The sequence below is a fragment of the Colobus angolensis genome, unplaced genomic scaffold (assembly GCF_000951035.1).
Source record: "Colobus angolensis palliatus isolate OR3802 unplaced genomic scaffold, Cang.pa_1.0 Scaffold36, whole genome shotgun sequence".
Classification (NCBI taxonomy): Eukaryota; Metazoa; Chordata; class Mammalia; order Primates; family Cercopithecidae; genus Colobus; species Colobus angolensis.
Window position 1 is genome coordinate 4,408,887 of NW_012116932.1, and position 18,794 is coordinate 4,427,680.

At 40.8% G+C, this 18,794-nt stretch overlaps 2 protein-coding genes across 2 annotated transcripts; both read right to left on the reverse strand.

Annotated features, from left to right (window-relative positions):
* Positions 1-7,686: 7,686 nt before the first annotated feature.
* On the reverse strand, positions 7,687-8,769 carry LOC105519879 (heterogeneous nuclear ribonucleoprotein A1-like). Its single transcript, XM_011953415.1, has one exon. The coding sequence runs from the start codon at positions 8,584-8,586 to the stop codon at positions 7,687-7,689; it is 900 nt and encodes a 299-aa protein (XP_011808805.1). The 5' UTR covers positions 8,587-8,769.
* A 1,218-nt stretch (positions 8,770-9,987) lies between these two features.
* Positions 9,988-13,909, reverse strand: CCR8 (chemokine (C-C motif) receptor 8). Its single transcript, XM_011953280.1, has 2 exons — positions 13,785-13,909; positions 9,988-11,349 (listed from the first exon to the last, which is right to left on the reverse strand). The coding sequence occupies exon 2, from the start codon at positions 11,333-11,335 to the stop codon at positions 10,268-10,270; it is 1,068 nt and encodes a 355-aa protein (XP_011808670.1). The 5' UTR covers positions 11,336-11,349; positions 13,785-13,909; the 3' UTR covers positions 9,988-10,267.
* Positions 13,910-18,794: the final 4,885 nt, after the last annotated feature.

Consider the following 18,794-nt stretch of genomic DNA (forward strand, 5'->3'; position numbering starts at 1 on the left):
CCCAGCTAATTTTTTTGTATTTTTAGTAGAGACGGGGTTTCACCGTATTAACCAGGATGGTCTCGATCTCCTGACCTCGTGATCCGCCCGCCTCAGCCTCCCAAAGTGCTGGGATTACAGGCTTGAACCACCACGCCCGGCCATAGTATACTTTATTCTTTATAGCTATTATAAATGGGATTGCTTTCTTGATTTTTTTTTCAGATTGCTGTTGCCATATATAAATGCTATAATGATAATGAGGTAAATTCAGCGAGAGAATGTAAAAATTATAAATATCTATGCACCCAAAACTGGAGCACCTATGTATATAAAGCAAATATTAATAGATCTAAAGGGAGAGATAGGCTGCAATACAGTAACTGTAGGGAACTTCAGCACCCCACCTCATACTGCATATTATGATTTTGTATTTCGCAACTTTACTGAATTCATGTATTGGTTCTAACAGGTTTTGGAGTCTTTATGTTTTTCTAAATATAAGATCATGTCCTCTGAGTACAAGGCTAATTTGACATCTTCCTTTCCAATTTGGATGCCTTTTATTTCTCTCTCTTTCCTGACAGCTCTGGCCAGGACATCAAGTATTATGCTGAATAAAAGTGATGAGAGTGGCCATCCTTGTCCTGTTCCAGATTTTAAAGGAAAGGCTTTCAATTTTTTCATGTTCACTTCAATGTTGGCTGTGGGCTTGTCATATATGGTCTTCTTTAGTTTCAGGTATGTTCCTCCTATACCCAGTTTGCTGAGAGTTTTTGTCATAAAGGGATTTTGAATTCTAGCAAATGCTTTTTCAGCATCTATTGAAATGATCGTATGGTTTTTGTTCTTGGTTCTGTAAATTTGGTGTATCACATTTATTTATTTACATACATTGAAACATTCTTGCATCCCTGGAATAAATACCACTTGATCCTGATGAATGATCTTTTTAATGTATTGTTGAATTCAGTTCACTATTTTTATTTATTTATTTATTTTATTTTTTTGAGACAGAATCTCATTCTGTCACCCAGGCTGGGGAGCAGTGGTGCAATCTTTGCTCACTGCACTAGACCAGTCCAAACCAAGACACTTCCATTCCAGGATCAAGGGGCAATCAAAACCTAACTACAGGATGGTTGATCAATGATGGTTTTAAAGAAAGATCTTGATCAAAAGAGGGAAATGTAAAAGTTGTCAGAATCAAAATGCAGTCATCCGTGTTAGGAAAAAAAAAAAAAAAACCCTGACAAATAATGCCAGGGAAGTCTATGAAGGTAGGGTTCTCATGCATAAATCCCTGATACAAAGAACTATCACAAAAGATTCTGCAGAAACCACAAGCTTGCACCAAGGCCATCACATCTTTACACAAAAAAAAATGTCTTTGAGTATATCTGCCCAGCAACTGCCTGTTTAACCTCAAACTAGCATCACCTTGTTATTGATTATTGTAACCAAGGATAATTATCTCAAAACAATTATACAATCCTCCCCATGTTTCCTTTAAAATCCTTTGTCTTTCTTTACTTCCCTGAATATGCACATGCACATAGTTTACTATGACACATGTATTTCTATTGCAATGCTCTATTTCTGAATAAATATCTTCTTTTAGAGAGCCTCTCTATCTATTATTTAGGTTGAGAGAGTAAAAGTGCTAACACCCAGATAACTAAAGTTCAAGGGAAAAGAGTGAGAGAGAGACAGAGAGAGAAAGAAATGGAAAGGAAGAATTATTTGAATAAATAATGGCGATCTCTCAGGGTTAAAGAAAAGCCAGAGTGGCTGGAATGTCACAAGTAACGCAAGTAATGAAAGGAGCAGGATAATGTGAAGAGGAATGGTATACAGAGCTGGCTCTGTAGGGTTTTATATTCTGTGTTGAAGAGTTTTTATGTTTATTTTTGTTTCTAGAGGAGGATCGCATTTTATTTTTTTTGTTTGTTTCTATTTATTTTTGTTTTATTTTTTTGAGACAGGGTCTCACTCCATCACCCAGGCTGGAGTGCAGTGGTGTGATCTTGGCTCACTGCAACCTCTGACTCCTGAGTTCAAGCTATTGTCCTGCCTCAGCCTCCCCAGTAGCTGGGACTACAGGCATGTGCCACCACACCTGGCTAATTTTTGTATTTTTTGGTAAAGACAGGGTTTCACCATGTTGGCCAGACTGGCCTCGAACTCCTGACCTCAAGTGATCTGTAAGAAGGGTTGCATTTTAAAATTAAGTTATAATTTACACACAGTGAATTTCACCCTTTATCTTTTTATGCTGTATCATGAGAATGTTGCAGAGCAGAAAAATAGAAAGACCCTAAAAATATTTCTGAGTTTTGTTTTATACAACTCCAAACGTACACAGGAAGAATCTTAAAGAAATGGACAGTAGAAATGATTTTTCCAGTCTACAATGAGAATGCCTTCTGTGGAGGGGGAGAAGGAACTAGTGAAGACAATAGGCCTGCATATTCTGGAGCCAGTGAGACAACAACTCCCACACACCAGCATCTGATGTGATCTTGAGGGAATGTAGGAGAGAATCCAGGACTGAATTAAGATTTTTAAGTGTTCTAAATTCTGTCAGCTCCCTTTTCTCCCCACATTTTTGACACCTTACTCTAATTTTGTTGGTATCAGATGGAGATCCTACTGTAGTGGGATTGATAAGGAATCACAGAGACCGATGGGGTTCAGGAGGGTATTTATTATTTGGGTGCACCACCCCAGTTGGATTAACATCCAAAGGACTGAGCCATGAACAAAGAGTTAAGTTACCTTTTAAGCATTTCATGGGGTGGGGAGAGATCTGTGCAGGGGGAAGTATATTACAGAAGTGAGAAACAGAGACAATTATTCAATTAATTGAGCCATGCATTATATCATTTCTTACTTTTCAAGGAAAAACATGTTTTACGACTTGAGTTTATCTGTCTAGTGACCTTGCAGCTGCACAGCTAGAGAAACAGGGTCTTCATAATGCCTGGTGAAGGAGGAGAGATAAGGCTCACTAGCCACAGAAAAACAGGCAGTTAATTTTTAAAGGACTCCAGTTCTTTTTCTCAGGGGGAATTGGGTTTTCCTACATACAACTGAGTTTCTGCTTACAATTTATTTAATTTCTTTTAATTCCTGTTCCATTCCCCTCTTTGGTGCTTTTTATAACAAAGGTGTTCATAGAAAGCATCACTTTTTGCCACCTCTTTGTGGAGCTGAGCTTTTTCTTTTGCTGGCAGCGGCTGATATTTGGTTAATGCCATTGACTATGCCATAGTGTGTTGGGTTACTATTGCCTTTATAGTTGACTGAATACACTTGATAAACAGAGGTAAAAGACAAGGAAGGATGAGGCAGATGCCAAGAATAAGCAAGAACCTACCAGTGAGGGTTTTGAATCTTTTAAAGGTTGAGAACCATTTTCCTAACAAGGAATCTGGGGACCACCTGGACTAAGTCTGAACTGGAACATGGGCCAACTCGCGCATTCTAGCTGTGATTTCCATGATAGCTTTGCCATTATCATCGATTTCTAGGCAACAGTTGGTTAAATTAAATTTTCCACATACTCTTCTTTTTGAGGCTAAGAGGTAATCTAAAGCTAATCTATTTTGATATATAGCGTTTCTTATTTGTGCTGCTTGTATTGCCAATAAATCTAATGCCCTTGATGTTTCATTGGTTATAATTTCAAGGACTACCTGCAACTTTATGATGTAGTTGAGCATATAGATTGGGGTGCAATATCTCCACGACCCATCTTGCATCCAGGTAGCTGGCCTATAATATTTAATGATTCTTTCAGGAGGCAATTCATTATCTTTTCAGTCTTCTATGTCCACATCTTTTTAACATCTATATCTATTTTTGTGATTATGCTTCTAGTTTTTTAAAATTTTTGTCATAAACTGAATATCTTAAGAGTTCCCCTTGCTTTGGAGGAATTAGAAAGAAGGATGGCTTGATTGTTCCTAACACACTTGCCCCTGTCCATTTAGCTAGCAGTTGCTGATATGCCCATGTTGTACAGATTCAATATAGGCCAGAGGGTGCTTTCCAAGCATTTGGAGCCTCTAGCTGATGTCAAGAGTGGTTTAGAGTAGAGAATTGAGAGAAAGGGTTTGGATCTGGTAAGTAGGAGTCATACTGGGCATTTCTCTATAGAGTTTTGTTTTTAGTCTTATCATAATACTGTTGCCCTGGGCAGGTTGTTTCTCTTACTGCCTCTGTGAAAGCCTTTCCCCATTGGGCAATACAGTACTTTTTAATTATGGAGGTTTTTAACAACCAAACACTGGCTGAGGCTGTTGGTCTACTGGCAGGGTTAGGCAAAGTGAAGTTATCTCGTGGCTTTAATTCCTTTGCCTCCCATGGCCACTGGTTCCCCATATTAGTTTTTTTACATACATAGCATGAGGAAATTCTTAAGCTGCCAGCTATGTTTTCAGCTAGTTGAGCAAATAAGTTTTTGGTTAATGGGGGAAGCTCAGGCACTGACTGATCAAAATGCTTGTAGAATGACTTGTGGACCTGCAATTGCAGGATTGGATGCATTTGAGTCCTCCTAGTCTTTTTGACAATCAGTAGTGGAACTTCAGGGCCTGCTTCTTGTCTATCAACTCATAATAGTGCTGTCTGTCCTGTAGACCAAAAAGGTAGCTCTAGCTTTAAGATAGTAAAATTTAAAGGATTGCATGTCCTTGTCTTACAATTTGGTTTGGTTGACATACTCCTTAGTAGAGCAGTCCTTCCTGAATATAAATGTTGGAGCTGTGTTAGCATAGACCACTGAATGTTACGTGTGGGCATCCGATTTGTGGTTTTCTGTACAGATGTTTAGGACTGTTGCTGCTAAGCCTCTCTTGTGTTAAACCATTGCAGACTGCTTCTGTTTTTTTTTAAGATTATGAACATACGCGGTATGGCAGGCATCAAAGTACAAGTAAATAGGTCTTTTCTAGGAGGGTGGGGCTTCTTTGGTTCAAGCTATAACCTCTCCTTTTTTTTCCCCCCCTCTGATTTAATGGGTACCTCAAACCAGAATTCGTAGGGTAAGAGTTTAGGGTTATAACATACATATAGCTGATTATTTCCTGGGTCACAGACTGAATAGGTGGCCTGGTTGTATGTGCAGGTTCCTAACTTGTTTTCTGTACATTTATAGTAGGAATGGTACATCAGAGTTTTAACTGTGGTATTTCTTACCCAGGTAGTGTGTACACAATGTGGGCATCTTTCTAAAGACTTCTCCTTTTTTACTATAGGCATAAATGGTAAGAATATTAGTGTAGGTAATAGAAAAATGCTTACACTACACATGGGCATAGCAAACCTTCCTCTGGGCATAGACATTTACAGCATTTGCAGTAATAACATGACAACAGAACAATCAGTATTGACAGAATTATAACTAGGCTCATAAATTGTAGTTACATTTACTTATCCAGAGATGGTCCTCTTAGTTTTGACTGTGCATAGACGAGTCAGCTTCTGGGATGTGACTAGAGCAGAGCTTACGGGGTCCTCAAGCTTTAGCCATGCATAGACTGACCAGCTTCCAGTGTGGTCAGTGTAGGGCAGTTGTCCTTCTCACCAGTGGTTGGGTTTTGCCATAGGACTATGCGGGTGGAGCGATCTGGGTATTTTTTGTTAATCCACTGGTCATCATTGGGAGTTACTGCTGCTACTGATTTCAGCCAGCTATGGTGAATTGAAAGTGTGACACCTGCAACTTTAACAGCAGTGGGAGTAGACATGATTACAACATGGGGCCTATCCTATATGGGTTCTAGAGAGGTTGGATTCCATTTATTAACTTAAACAAAGTCCTTATACAACATATGCCCTAATCAAAAGAAAAACCAGTGTGGCTATATTAATGCTGAGAATAGTAGATATTAAGACAAGAAGTATTACTGGAGAGAAAGAGGCATTTCATAATGCTAAAAGAGTCAGTTCAATAAAAAGTGGTAACAAAACTATTTATACATTCACCTAATAGCATAGCTTCAAGATATATACTACAAAAATTAACATAATTAAAATGAAAAACAGACAAACGTCCAATCATAGTTAAATATTTTAACATACACGTTGAATATCCCTTATCCTAAATGCTTGGGATCAGAAGTGTTTCAGATTTTGGGTTTTTTTTTTTTTTTTTAGATTTTGGAATATTTGTGTATACATAGTGAGGTATTTTGGGGATGGGACCCAGGTCTAAACACAGAATTCATTTATGTTTTATATATACCTTATATACATAGCCTGAAGGTAGTTGTATTAGTCAGAGTTCTCTAAAGGAACAGAACTAATGGAATATATATGTATGTAAGAGTTTATTAAGTATTAACTCACATGATCCCAAGGTCCCACAGTAGGCCATCTGCAGGCTGAGGAGCAAGGAGAGCCAGTCCGAGTTCCAAAGCTGAAGAACTTGAGTCTGATGTTCAAGGGCGGGTAGCATCCAGCACGGAAGAAAGATGTAGGCTGGGAGGTTAGGCCAGGCTCTCTTTTCACATTTTTCTGCCTGCTTATATTCTGGCCTTGCTGGCAGCTGGTTAGATTGTACCCATCCAGGTTAAGGGTGGGTCTGCCTTTCCCAGTCCGCTGACTCAAATGTTAATATCTTTTGGCAACACCCTCACAGACACACCCAGGATCAATACTTTGTATCCTTCAATCCAATCAAGTTGACACTCAGTATTAATCATCGTAGTAGTTTTATGACTTTCATTTTATTTATTTATTTATTGAGACGGAGTCTCATTCTGTTGCCCAGGCTGAAGAGCAGGGGCACGATCTCTGCTCACTGCAACCTCTGCCTCCCAGGTTCAAGTGATTCTCCTGCCTCAGCCTCCCAAGTAGCCAGGACTATAGGCACAAGCCACCACACCTTGCTAATTTTTGTATTTGTATTTTTATTTTTTCAAAACAATTAAATCATTTATTAATTACACATGATAATGGATGATACACAAGCTTCATTCCCATCTATAATTTTACCTGGTACCATTATTCAATTTAGATACATTGCATAGGATGTGCCAACAATCATTTTTATAACCAATAATTCCATGATTTTGCTTGGGTAATCCCTTTCAATGGTGAGCTTCAGATCATAATAACTGTCAGTTCAACTAAAGCAGGGTTTCTGAAGACAATGGCTTCTCCACCCAAGCAGGTTGTATATAAATTCCAAATAATACCTGGCATCACACTGAAAGAATTCTAACTTCACACTGCTGGGGGAAATTTACCAAGATGGTTTCAGAGTAGACTAACTTTACACAGCACATTAGAAAAATAAAAGACATTTATCCAGCGTCATGATCAGACTATTACATTTAGCAATCAACAGTATGGGTGCGCAAAAAAAAAGAAAAAAAAATCTACATTAAGACCCTTTGTTGGAATGCTTTACACTTTCCACAGAACAGAAGCTAAAATAACCATTATACAATTAGTCACAAATACAGTCCTCCAGATTTGTTGTTCATACACATGAGTATTTGTCTGAAACATGTCTTCTTTGTAGCAGCTAGGCCTTGCCACTGCTATGCTTGGTTGAGTTCACAAATCTGTTGTAACCTGTAGCTTCCTTATCGCTTCTCTGGCTCTCCTCCCCTGCTAAGCTTTGTTTCCTAATTAAAATCTTCTGCCACTGCCATAGCTACTGCTGCTGCTGGAACTGTCATAGGCACCTTGGTCTCATGGTTTGGCCAAGTATTGGCCTCTACCACCAGAGGGGCCAGAGCTTCCGCCTCCAATGTTTCCTCCCTTCATGGGTCCAAAATGTGAAGACTGATTGTCGTAATTGACAAAATCATTGTAGCTTCCACCACCTCTAAAATTGTTTCCATCATTACCAAATCCATTATGGCCATCCCCACTGCCACCATATCCACCACCACCATGGCTGCCACTAAAGCCACCATAACCCCTGAAGTTTCCTCCACCACCAAAGTTGCCATTCCCACCAAAATCACCTCCATGACCACCACCAAAATTTCCAGAACCACTTCGACCTCTTTGGCTGGATGAAGCACTAGCCATCTCTTGCTTTGACAAAGCTTTCCTAGCTTCATAGTTATGGCCATTCACAGTATGGTATTTCTGAATGACAGTCTTATCCACGGAGTCATGGTTGTCAAAGGTTATAAAGGCAAAGCCCCTTTTCTTGCCACTGTCTCGGTCAGTCATGATTTCAATCACTTCAATTTTCCCATACTGTTCAAAATAATCTCTTAGGTGATGTTCTTCAGTGTCTTCTTTAATGCCACCAACAAATATCTTTTTCACAGTTAAGTGGGCACCTGGTCTTTGAGAATCTTCTCTTGAGACAGCTCTCTTTGGTTTCACAGTTCTTCCATCTACCTTACGTGGCCTTGCATTCATGGCTGCATCCACCTCCTCCACAGTGGCATATGCGACAAACCCACAGCGCCTGGAGCGCTTGGTGTTTGGATCTCTCATTACCACACAGTCTGTGAGCGTTCCCCATTGCTTAAAATGGCTCCTCAGACTCTCATTGGTTGTTTCAAAGCTCAACCCTCCAATGAAGAGCTTCCTCAGCTGTTCGGCTTCTTCAGGAGACTCTGACTTAGACATGATGGCAGTGAGAAGAGAGACTCTAACGGTGCTTCTTCGGTGGCATTTACAGGCAGAAAGGCTAATTTTTGTATTTTTAGTAGAGATGGAATTTCACCATATTGACCAGGTTGGTCTTGAACTCCTGACCTCAAGTGATCTGCCTGCCTTGGTCTCCCAAAGTGCTGGGATTACAGGGGTGAGCCACCGGGCCCAGCCAAAATTTTTAATAATTTTGTGCATGCAACAAAGTTTGTGTATGTTGAATCATCAGAAAGCAAAGACGTCACTGTCTCAGCCACCCACAAATAGAATATTTGTGGTGGTTTGGCACCATCATCTTTCCTGACTCTGAACTTATCTGAAGTATGCCATATATGTTGTTGCCAATACTTGGAACACAACAACTAAAGACGTAGTTGTGCATGCCTGGCACAACCTCTGCCCTGTGATTTTGTCTACTGATGATGTTGAACTAGTGGTAACTTTGAAGGATTCTGCCTGTCAAGTGAAAAAAAAAAGGTCTGACCTCCTTACATATGCAAAAAAATATACTTCCAGAGTCTACAGTAGGCTGAAAGAAGTGGATATTGAAGTTTTTGACATCAATAATGAGGATGATATTCATTGACTGATGGTGAAACAGCTGAAATGGTTCTGAATCAAGGTGATTCAGATATTGAGTAAATCGCTGATACTACTGATAAGCAGTCATTTTCTTACACTTACTCACACGTAAGTACTTAAAAGTAAAAAATATGACACACCATTAATAGTGGAAAAACAACGTGTTCATGGGAACTAAGTAGCAGTAGCATCAGCAGAATATCTGTATCAGCTGTTAAACAATAACAGCAACCAATAACGGTAAGCTTTCAGTCTCTACTTATGGTACCGAGTTTTTAATTGAAAGGTTACTGTCCACTGTATATTTTTTATTTTTTCCTGTAGTTACATACCAATATCTTTTATTTTATTTTTATTTTTTACTTCTGACACGAGAAGAAGCATCAGACACAGTTTAGGGATGAGGAAGTGGGTTCTCCAGGGAAGGCATTCTGTTTGATGGCTTTTAAACGTCTCCTCTAGAGGCATCTGCCTCATCAACAATGGTTTTTGTCTAGAAGTCTCTGTTCGATTTTATAAGCTGATACAATTTCTTGTTCTGTTATGAATGCATGCTGCTCTAGTCCTTCCATAAGCCTGTCAAATATTTTCACCATGTCATTGACAGGCACTTTTTATGCAGTATTAACAGCATCATCTTCATTGGCACTATAATCACAATCACCTTGATTCAGAATCACTTCAGCTGTTTCACCACCAGTCAATGAATAGACAACTGGAGCCTCATCATTGATGTCAAAACTTCAATATCCACTTCTTCCAGCCTACCGACAGGCTCTGGAGGTATATTTCTGCATATGTAAGGAGGTTAGACATCTTTTCTTTTCACTTGGCACACAGAATCCTTTAAAGTTACCGCTTGTTCAGCATCATCAATAAACACAATCACAGGCTTGAGGTTGTGCCAGGCATGCACAACTATGTCTTTAGTCATTGTCTTCCAAGTGTTGGCAACAACATATATGACATTCTTCATGCTGAACTTTTTTTGGAAACCTTTCACACCCACACCTCTGCTCACTGCTACTGGCATGCCATTCAAGAAAATGTGTTTATATTTAGTCTTCATTGATCCTCACAAAATGTAGTCTATGCTGGAGGAACGGGAGGAGTGCTGCTGGCAGGATGATGACTTTTCACAGCTCTCCCTAGGCATTTGTCTTCCTAGGTAGATGAAGATATGGCTGTAACTTTTCTGAAATATTTCTGAGAGGTGTTTCTTGAACTTCTCCCCTACAAAAGCATAGATAACAGGGTTCACACAGCAGTGAGTAAAGGAAATGATTTCTGTGACATGGGTGGCATAATTCAGCTGTTGGCTTATGCTACATCCATCCAAGATGTGCATACTGTGCAAGGAAGTGAGGAAAAGAACCACGTTGAATGGGACCCAGAAAAGTAAAGATGCAGTGACTACAATGAGCACCAACCTGATGGCCTTGGTCTTGTTGTGGTTTTGACACCTCTTCAGCTGGTGCAGGATTTTAATGTAGCAGAACATAAAGATGGTGAATGGGATCAACAAGCCTAAAATGTTCATTTCAAAGTTGGTGAAGATCTTCCACTTCAAAGTCTGTTGATTGTAAAATGAATAACACTGTAGAACACCATCTTCAGAGGCCACTTGGTAAAACACTAGCAATGGGATGGTAGCCATAATGGCAGTTAGCCATACTGCCAGGCTCAGGGTTGTGCCCATCCTGATCGTCCTCACTTTTATGGCATACACAGCATGGACAACAGCCAGGTACCTGTCCACACTCATGAGGGTGATGAAAAACATGCTGCTGTAAAAGCCAATGTAATAAAAGCCAGACACCACTTTGCACATTACAGTCCCAAACACCCACTGATCCAGCTGATAGTAGGTCTGAAAGGGGAAGGAGAAGACAAAAAGCAGGTCAGACAGGGCCAGGTTCAAGAGGTATATGTCTGTGATGTTCCTCAGCTTCTTGCAGACCACAAGGACCAGGATGACCAGGCTGTTTCCCAGAAGACTGAATACAAACAGGAGGCAATAAAAGACAGCAAGGAGCAACTTGTTGTTTCTCCGGATAAGTTCCCCATCACAGGGGCTTGAGAGGCTATCAGGGTAGTAGTAGTCGGTCATTGTTGTCATGCTGGGGTCAAGTGTATAATCCATCAAGGCAGTGGAACCTGGTCACAGAGACACATAAAAGACATTCACTCCTTAAAAACATTTTTGTTTTTTAAAAATTAGGGGGATGTTGTGGACTGAATTGTGTCCTCCACAAATTCACATGTTGAAGTGCTCAACCCCTGGTGTGGGTGTGACTATTTAGAGATAGGGCGTTTAAAGAGGTAATTAAGGTTAAATGATAGGCCGGGAGCTGTGGCCCATGCCTGTAATCCTTGCATTTTGGGAAGCCGAGGTGGGTGGATCACCTGAGGCCAGGGGTTCAAGACCAGCCTGGCAAACATGGCAAAACCGTGTCTCTACTAAAAATACAAAAATTAGCTGGGCATAGTGAGTGCATGCCTGTAATCCTAGCTACTCAGGAGGCTGAGGCAGGAGAATCACTTGAACCCAAGAGGCGGAGGTTGCCGTGAGCCAAGATCGTACCGCTGTACTCCAGCCTGGGTGACAGAGTGAGACTCTGTCTCAAAAAAAAAAAAAAGTTAAATGAGGTTATAAAGGCAGGGTCCTGGCTCTCGCAGTGCCTTACACCTTTATCCCAGCACTTTGGAAGGCCGAGGTAGGCAGATCGCTTGAGGCCAAGAGTTCGAGACAAGCCTGGCCAACACTGCAAAACCCCGTCTCTACTAAAATTACAAAAATTAGCTGGGTATGGTGCCACATGCCTGTAATCCAAGTTAGCTCGGGAGGCTGAGGCACGAGAATTGCTTGAACCCAGGAAGTGGGGGTTGCAATGAGTAAAGATCACGCCACTGTACTCCAGCTTGGGTGACAAAGTGAGACTCTGTCTCAAAAAAAAAAGAAAGCAGAAACAAAACCAAAAAAGGCAGGGCTCTAATCTGATAGAACTAGTGTCCTTAATAGAAGAGAAAGAGACACAAGAAATTTCGCTCCCCTTGTGCATGGAGTAAAGACCATGTGAGGACACAGCAAGAAGGCTGAAATCAGCAAGCCAGGTAGAGAAGCCTCACCAGAAATCAACCGCATTGGCAGTTTGATCTTGGACTTCCATCCTTTAGAAGTATGTTAAACAACCTTTCTGTTGTTTAAGCCACTCAGTCTATTGTATTTTGTTATCTAAACCCAAGCTAGTACAGGGAAGTCAGCTGAGATGAGAAAAGCCAAAACTTACAATGAAAATATAAATACCTGTAGTTCCATCACCTAGAATTAGCAGCTGTTAACATATTCTCACAATACTTTGGATTCTTTTTTTTTCCTTCCTTCCTTCTTTTTTTCTCCCTTCTTTTCTCCCTCCCTCATTCCCTCTCTTCCTTCCATCCCTCTTCCTTTTTTTATTTCTGATGCAATCGTGATGAAGCTAATGTTCCCTTTAACTACACAACTTATCCTCATAACATAAACAACAAAAACCAATTTGGTATGTGTCATTGCAAACAAATTCCCCCTGTACTTTTACGTATTTATATATATCCATAAACAATATATATTTTTGTGTGTTTACTTTTAACTTACATAAATTATATATTGTTTCTCATTTCATATTTTCCTTACTGTTTTAGAGATATATCTGCATGATATTCATCAGTTTATTCTTTTAATTGTTTTCCTAAGCACCAAAAAAAATAATAATTTTATAAATGCAATAGAAAAATGATCCCAATTATACTAGCAATGAAAATTACTAGCATTACTAGGAATAAACCTAATAAAAATGCAATTCAGTTACATAAAAATTATAAAATTTGACAGTTCTTCCCAAATTGATATATACATTCAATGCAATTTCAATCCAGACATATTTTTCCAAGGAATTTGTTTGCTTTACATTCAGACATCACTATCCACTCTGCTACCTTTCTATGATTTGAAAGCACAAGCAAGCAGCAATTTATTTATTTTTTATAGAGACAGGGTCTCACTATGTTGCCCACGCTGGAGTGCAGTGGTTATACACAGGTGTGATCACAGTGTTCTGCAGCCCCTAACTTCTGGGCGCAATCAGTCCTTCTGCCCCAGGGTCTTGAGTAGCTGGGACTACAGGCACCCACCAGTAACATCTTTAGTTATATGAAAGCTTGGTTGCTGGCTTCCTTCCTTAAGAACAGTACCCAGGTGTCCTTCAGTTACCTGATAGAAGCCCTGTACCCAGCACAAGGACAGATCTTCCCAGATGCCTGGTATTACAAAGGATCTTTTCTTATCTACCTTCCCACTCTTCTAGGAGTTTTCACTCTCTCCTAAAGGCCTACAGAGAAAATGGCATGGCTTGCTCCCCTCAGCCAGGGCATGGGCAGCCACTAATACACATGCATGTTTGTGGGCTCTGAGGAAATGCAAAGATTAAAAAAACAATTTACCTCTTGTGCTAGACCTCTGAAATTGTGGTCTTCCCTTTGCCTATCCTCTAAAGATATAAAAATGCCCCTGCCTACTCATGACCTTCTTCCCCAAGGATGCTTATAGCACATACCTTAGTGACAGCCTTTGTTCTGGAGGTTTCAGTGTTGCCAATTCCTTCTTCACAAAGTCTGTATCTTCATGTGGGAGTGCAGCTCAGTGAACAGCAGCTCCTCTGGAGGTGTCCTCCCACTACAAGAGCAGACGGAAAGAAGGCAGTGTAGTCTCTCGAGGGCTCCACCCTCACATCTAGTCACTTAAAGGCTTTAGGGAGGCAATGAGGGTTAAATGAGATCATAAGGCTGAGGCCCTAATTCAGTAAGACTGGTGTCTCCTAGGCAGAGGAATACACACCAGAGCTCACTCTCTGGCCTCCAAGTGCTCAGAGGAAAGGCCATGTGAGGACACAGGGAGAAAGTGGCCATCTGCAAGTAAGGTAAATAGACATCACCAGAAACCAAACTTGTGGGCACCTTGGTCTTCTAGCCTCCAGAACTGTGGGAAAACAAATTTCTGTTGTTTAAGCTGCTCAGCCTGTAGTATTTTGCTATGGAAGTCCTAGCAGACGAATACAGGGGTTAATGAGAATTTTCTGTGTTGTCTACCTAGATTTTCTGCAAACTTAAAACCTCTAAAAAATAGTCTATTAAAATTTTTAATTGAAAATGGTATTAAAATGAAATCATAATTCCATTATTATTTTGAAGTTGTACAATTTATACCAGGTCTGGCTTTCCTCCATGGTATGTAGTGTACACAAATGTGTGTGTGTGTTGTAAGCATGTACATATATTAACTATTTCAACAGGAATGCCCTTTGAAAATCACTCTAAGTCAATTTCCCCTATCCCAGGAGAGTGAACATGAGTCCCAGAATTGTTGGGAGGAAATGACAGAAGTTCCAGAATCTCCTCATCTCCAACCCATTCATTCCTGGAGAAATGCAGTAGAAATATCTGCTGGATGCCAGGTACGGTGGCTTACATCTGTAATTCTAGCACTTTGGGAGGCTGAGGCAGGAGGATTGCATGAGCCTAGGAGTTCAAGACCAGACTGGTCAACACAGCAAGACCTTCTCATCTCCAACCCATTCATTCCTGGAGAAATGCAGTAGAAATATCTGCTGGATGCCAGGTACAGTGGCTTACATCTGTAATTCTAGCACTTTGGGAGGCTGAGGCAGGAGGATTGCATGAGCCTAGGAGTTCAAGACCAGACTGGTCAACACAGCAAGACCCCAGCTCATATGATTTAGCTCTGTGTTCCTACCCAAATCTCATCTTGAATTATAATCCTCATAACTCACATGTGTCAAGGGCAGGACCAGGTGGAGTTAATTGGATCATGGGGACAGTTCCCCCATGCTGTTCTCGTGATAGTGAGTGAGTCTCAAGAGATCTGATCTGATGGTTTTATAAACACCTGGCATTTTCCCTGCTTGCACTCACTCCATCCTGCCGACCTGTGAAAAATGTGCCTGCTTCTCCTTTACCTTCCACCATGATTGCAAGTTTCTTGAGGCCTCTCCACCAATGCAGAACTGTGAGTCAATTGAACCTCTTTCCTTTATAAATTATCCAATCTCGGTCTTTCTTTATAGCAGTGTGACAATGAACTAATGCATCATCTCTACAAATTGTTTAAATAAAATTAGCCAGGTGTGGTGGCATGCGCCTGTAGTCCCAGCTACTTGGGAAGCTAAAGTGGGAGGATCACTTGAGTCCAGCAGTTTGAGTTGAGCTATGATTGAGCCACTGACCTGTCTCTAAAGAAAAAATAAAAGGAAATATCTGCTGGTACCTGAATTCATACCTCGGAAATTCACCTCACCATCATTCATGTTTTGACGCAGTTTGGGGAAAACCCAGTTCCTTTATGAGTTTTGTATGTGATAAGCAAAGATCAATGGTGAGCCAATGAAGAAGTCAGGGCCCTCAGGTATGACTAGTCCATGTCATGATGGTGGAACTATGGGACCACCTCATCAGTGTGGGCAGGTGTGGGGGAAGCCAGCTTCCCCTCCAAAGCCCAGTTAAGCAAGGCCTGAGGGACTAAGGTGGAATTTCCCCCAAGCCCAGTTTCTAGTGCAAGCTGATCTAAACCCCAAACAGTCTCTATTTTCAGTTCCTGAGGATTATTTTATTAGCTGCTCTCCATACTTGGCACAGTGCTTGGTGCACAGCAACTTCTTAATAAATAGTTGAACAGGCAGAATAGGCAAGGTGGAGATGTGGGAGTCTAGTGAAGAGTTGGAGGAAAGGACTGAACAGCCAGAATGGAAGGACGCTCCTCTTTCTGTGTTTCCGGGGCCAGATCTGGGGGCTGGTGTGGGCCCCTGCAGGACTGGACACTCGCCTGCTGTCACCTGTGTATTTGTTTTCTATGGCTGCTGTAACAAATTACCACCAACTTAGTGGCTTAGAGCAGCAGATGTGTATTCTCCCCCAGTTCTGGAGGCCAGATGGCAATAATCCAGCAGGGCTGCCTCCTTCTGGGTGTTTGAAGGGTGAATTGTTCCTTGCCACTTCTGGCTCTTGGTGGCTGCCCCAGCAAATCTGGGGCTTGTGGCCACATCACTTTAATCTCCACCATCTTCACATCTCCTTCTCCACTGTGTGTCTGCATCAGATCTCACCCACCTCTAATTTATGCGGACACTCATGATTGGATTTAGGATCCAACCAGGTAATCCATGATAATCTCCCCGTCTCAAAATCCTTGACTTAATCACATCTGCAGAAGCTCCTCTCCCAAGTAAAGTAACGTTTACAAATTCTAGGAATTAAGACTTCATCTCTTTGGTTGGCCATTATTCAACCCACAACATCCTGACTCTGAAGATAGGCAAACTGACATAGTTAACTGACAAACCTTGGTTCCTCACCTTTGGGCCTACAGCAGAGATTCAGGCATTCTACGGGAAGGCAGCAAAAACCAAACCACAAGGCCAAAGTAGTGTGACGCCTCCAGAGCCAATGGCCTCTCCAAGTCTACCTCCTGCTGCACATTCAATGGGTTCTGAAAATGCTGGATCAGATCCACTGGGAACATCCCATCTAAATTCAATTCCACTGGGTCCCTCCAAAGGTTCAAAAGACTGTATTTCATTTCAGAGGGAAAAACAGACTAGCAGCGTATTTGACCTCCTTTCCCTCAAAATAAAGAGAAAGAAAAGACTGTATTTAAATAAACCCTAAGTGTAAATGTAGAAATTACTACTATTACGGATACTTGTCATAGAGTATTAGGGCAGAAAATGGCCTCAGGACATCCAGCTGATGTCTCTCTCCCTCTCTTTCTTTCAAAGTGGTAATATTTAAGTCCAGAGAGGCAAAGTGACTCTCCCAAAATCACAGAGCAATTTGGTGGTAGAGCCAGAGCCAGAACTTAGGTCTTCCGAGGCACTGCTGAGGGTGCTTTTCTTACTGCACCGCATTAAAAATTCTCATGCAATAACATTATAAAGAGTTGTGGATAAGACTAGAGGAAGTCTTTCTGTATTTTCTGTAGTTTTCAACTATAAGTCAGTCCCTCAGTGGTTTGGAGGGTAAAAACCCATTTGCTTAACAAAAAGTGTTAGACAAAGCCAGAGTTTAAAAAAAGCTTGTGTGTTATTAATAGTAAAGCCAGTTTATCAGGAAAGTTTTTGCCATCTATATAATTTAATTTCCCATATGGATTACAAAAAAAGAGTACCAAGAAACAGATTTTTTTTTTTACTACTATTTCCTTCATAAGAGTAATCATGACAATTGTCAGCATGCAAAAAAAGATATCATCACAATATTGGTTTGAAGGGTTGAATAGGGAGAAATGTGGTTAATATATTTTTAGTTCCATTTTCAGGAAATTCATATTACTTTGTGTGCCAGAAGAATTGATTAGATTTCTTAGCAGTTTGTTTTCTTTTGTTTGAGACGGAGTTTTGCTCTTGTTGCCCAGGCTGGAGTGAAATGGTGCGATCTCGGCTCACTGCAACCTCTGCCTCCTGGGTTCAAGTGATTCTCCTGTCTCAACCTCCCGAGAAGCTGGGATCTATAGGCACCCGCCACTATACCCAGCTAATTTTTGGTATTTTTAATCCAACTCCTGACCTCAGGTGATCCACCCAGCTCAGCCTCCCAAAGTGCTGGAATTACAGGCGTGAGCCACTGTGCCTAGCCTTTTATTTTTTTTGAGACAGAGTCTTCCTCTGTCATCCAGGCTGGACTGCAGTGACATGATCTCGACTCACTATAGCCTCCACCTCCCAGGTTCAAGCGACTCTCCTGCCTCAGCCTCCAGAGTGGCTGGGACTACAGGTGCATGCCACCATGCCCAGCTAAATCTCTTAGCCTTTTGATGGTGCTTTGTTCCCAGAATTTATCTTCTACAAACATGTTCACCACCTTTTTCCAAGGCTACAAGCACTAAAGTGCCTAGCGTATTCTCAGAACTGCTTTTGCCATAGAAGGGATAAAAAAATGAAATTATATGATTTCCTCACTTAAAGAGCTTAACAATCATGGCACTTGCATCACAGGAGTCCCAGGAGGTGATGGTTCTCTGAAGAATGATGAATAATGAAAGGAAAAAGTATCACTGTGAAAACCATGTAGAAATCCAGATAAATCTTTATGATTAAGGTGGCATGTATACTGTGACTGTCTCTTTGCGAAGCATGGATGAGTGTGGGTACATCCAGAATGAAATAGGCAGAAATTAAAACAATCTTATATTAGGTTATTTCTTTTTGTTCTTAAATTTCTCCTTAATAAAGACATGCTGTCATTTCAGTTACAAGTTTTTAGGAAATAGAAAATTGCTATCAAGCACTAATTCAAAGCAAAGACATTTTCATGTTGTGAATGATTTATTGATTAAATTGTAGATCAGTTTAATAAGCCACACTTGTAATTCTCTCCCATTGACTTGCAAAAAGCACCTGCACTGCGAAAGCGGTACACAAAGGAAACCTTAGTTTATCATTATGAAGTTGGGGAGAAAAAAAAAAGCCTATGAGGCCAAGTAGCGTGAATCCTCCAGAACCAATGGCCTCTCCAAGTCTATCTTATGTTCAATACCTGGGCCACATGAAAAACTC

Excerpts from the sequence above, each read along its gene's own strand:
- CCR8 (XM_011953280.1), bottom strand. The coding sequence starts at position 11,335 with ATGGATTATACACTTGACCCCAGCATGACAACAATGACCGACTACTAC.
- LOC105519879 (XM_011953415.1), bottom strand. The coding sequence starts at position 8,586 with ATGTCTAAGTCAGAGTCTCCTGAAGAAGCCGAACAGCTGAGGAAGCTC.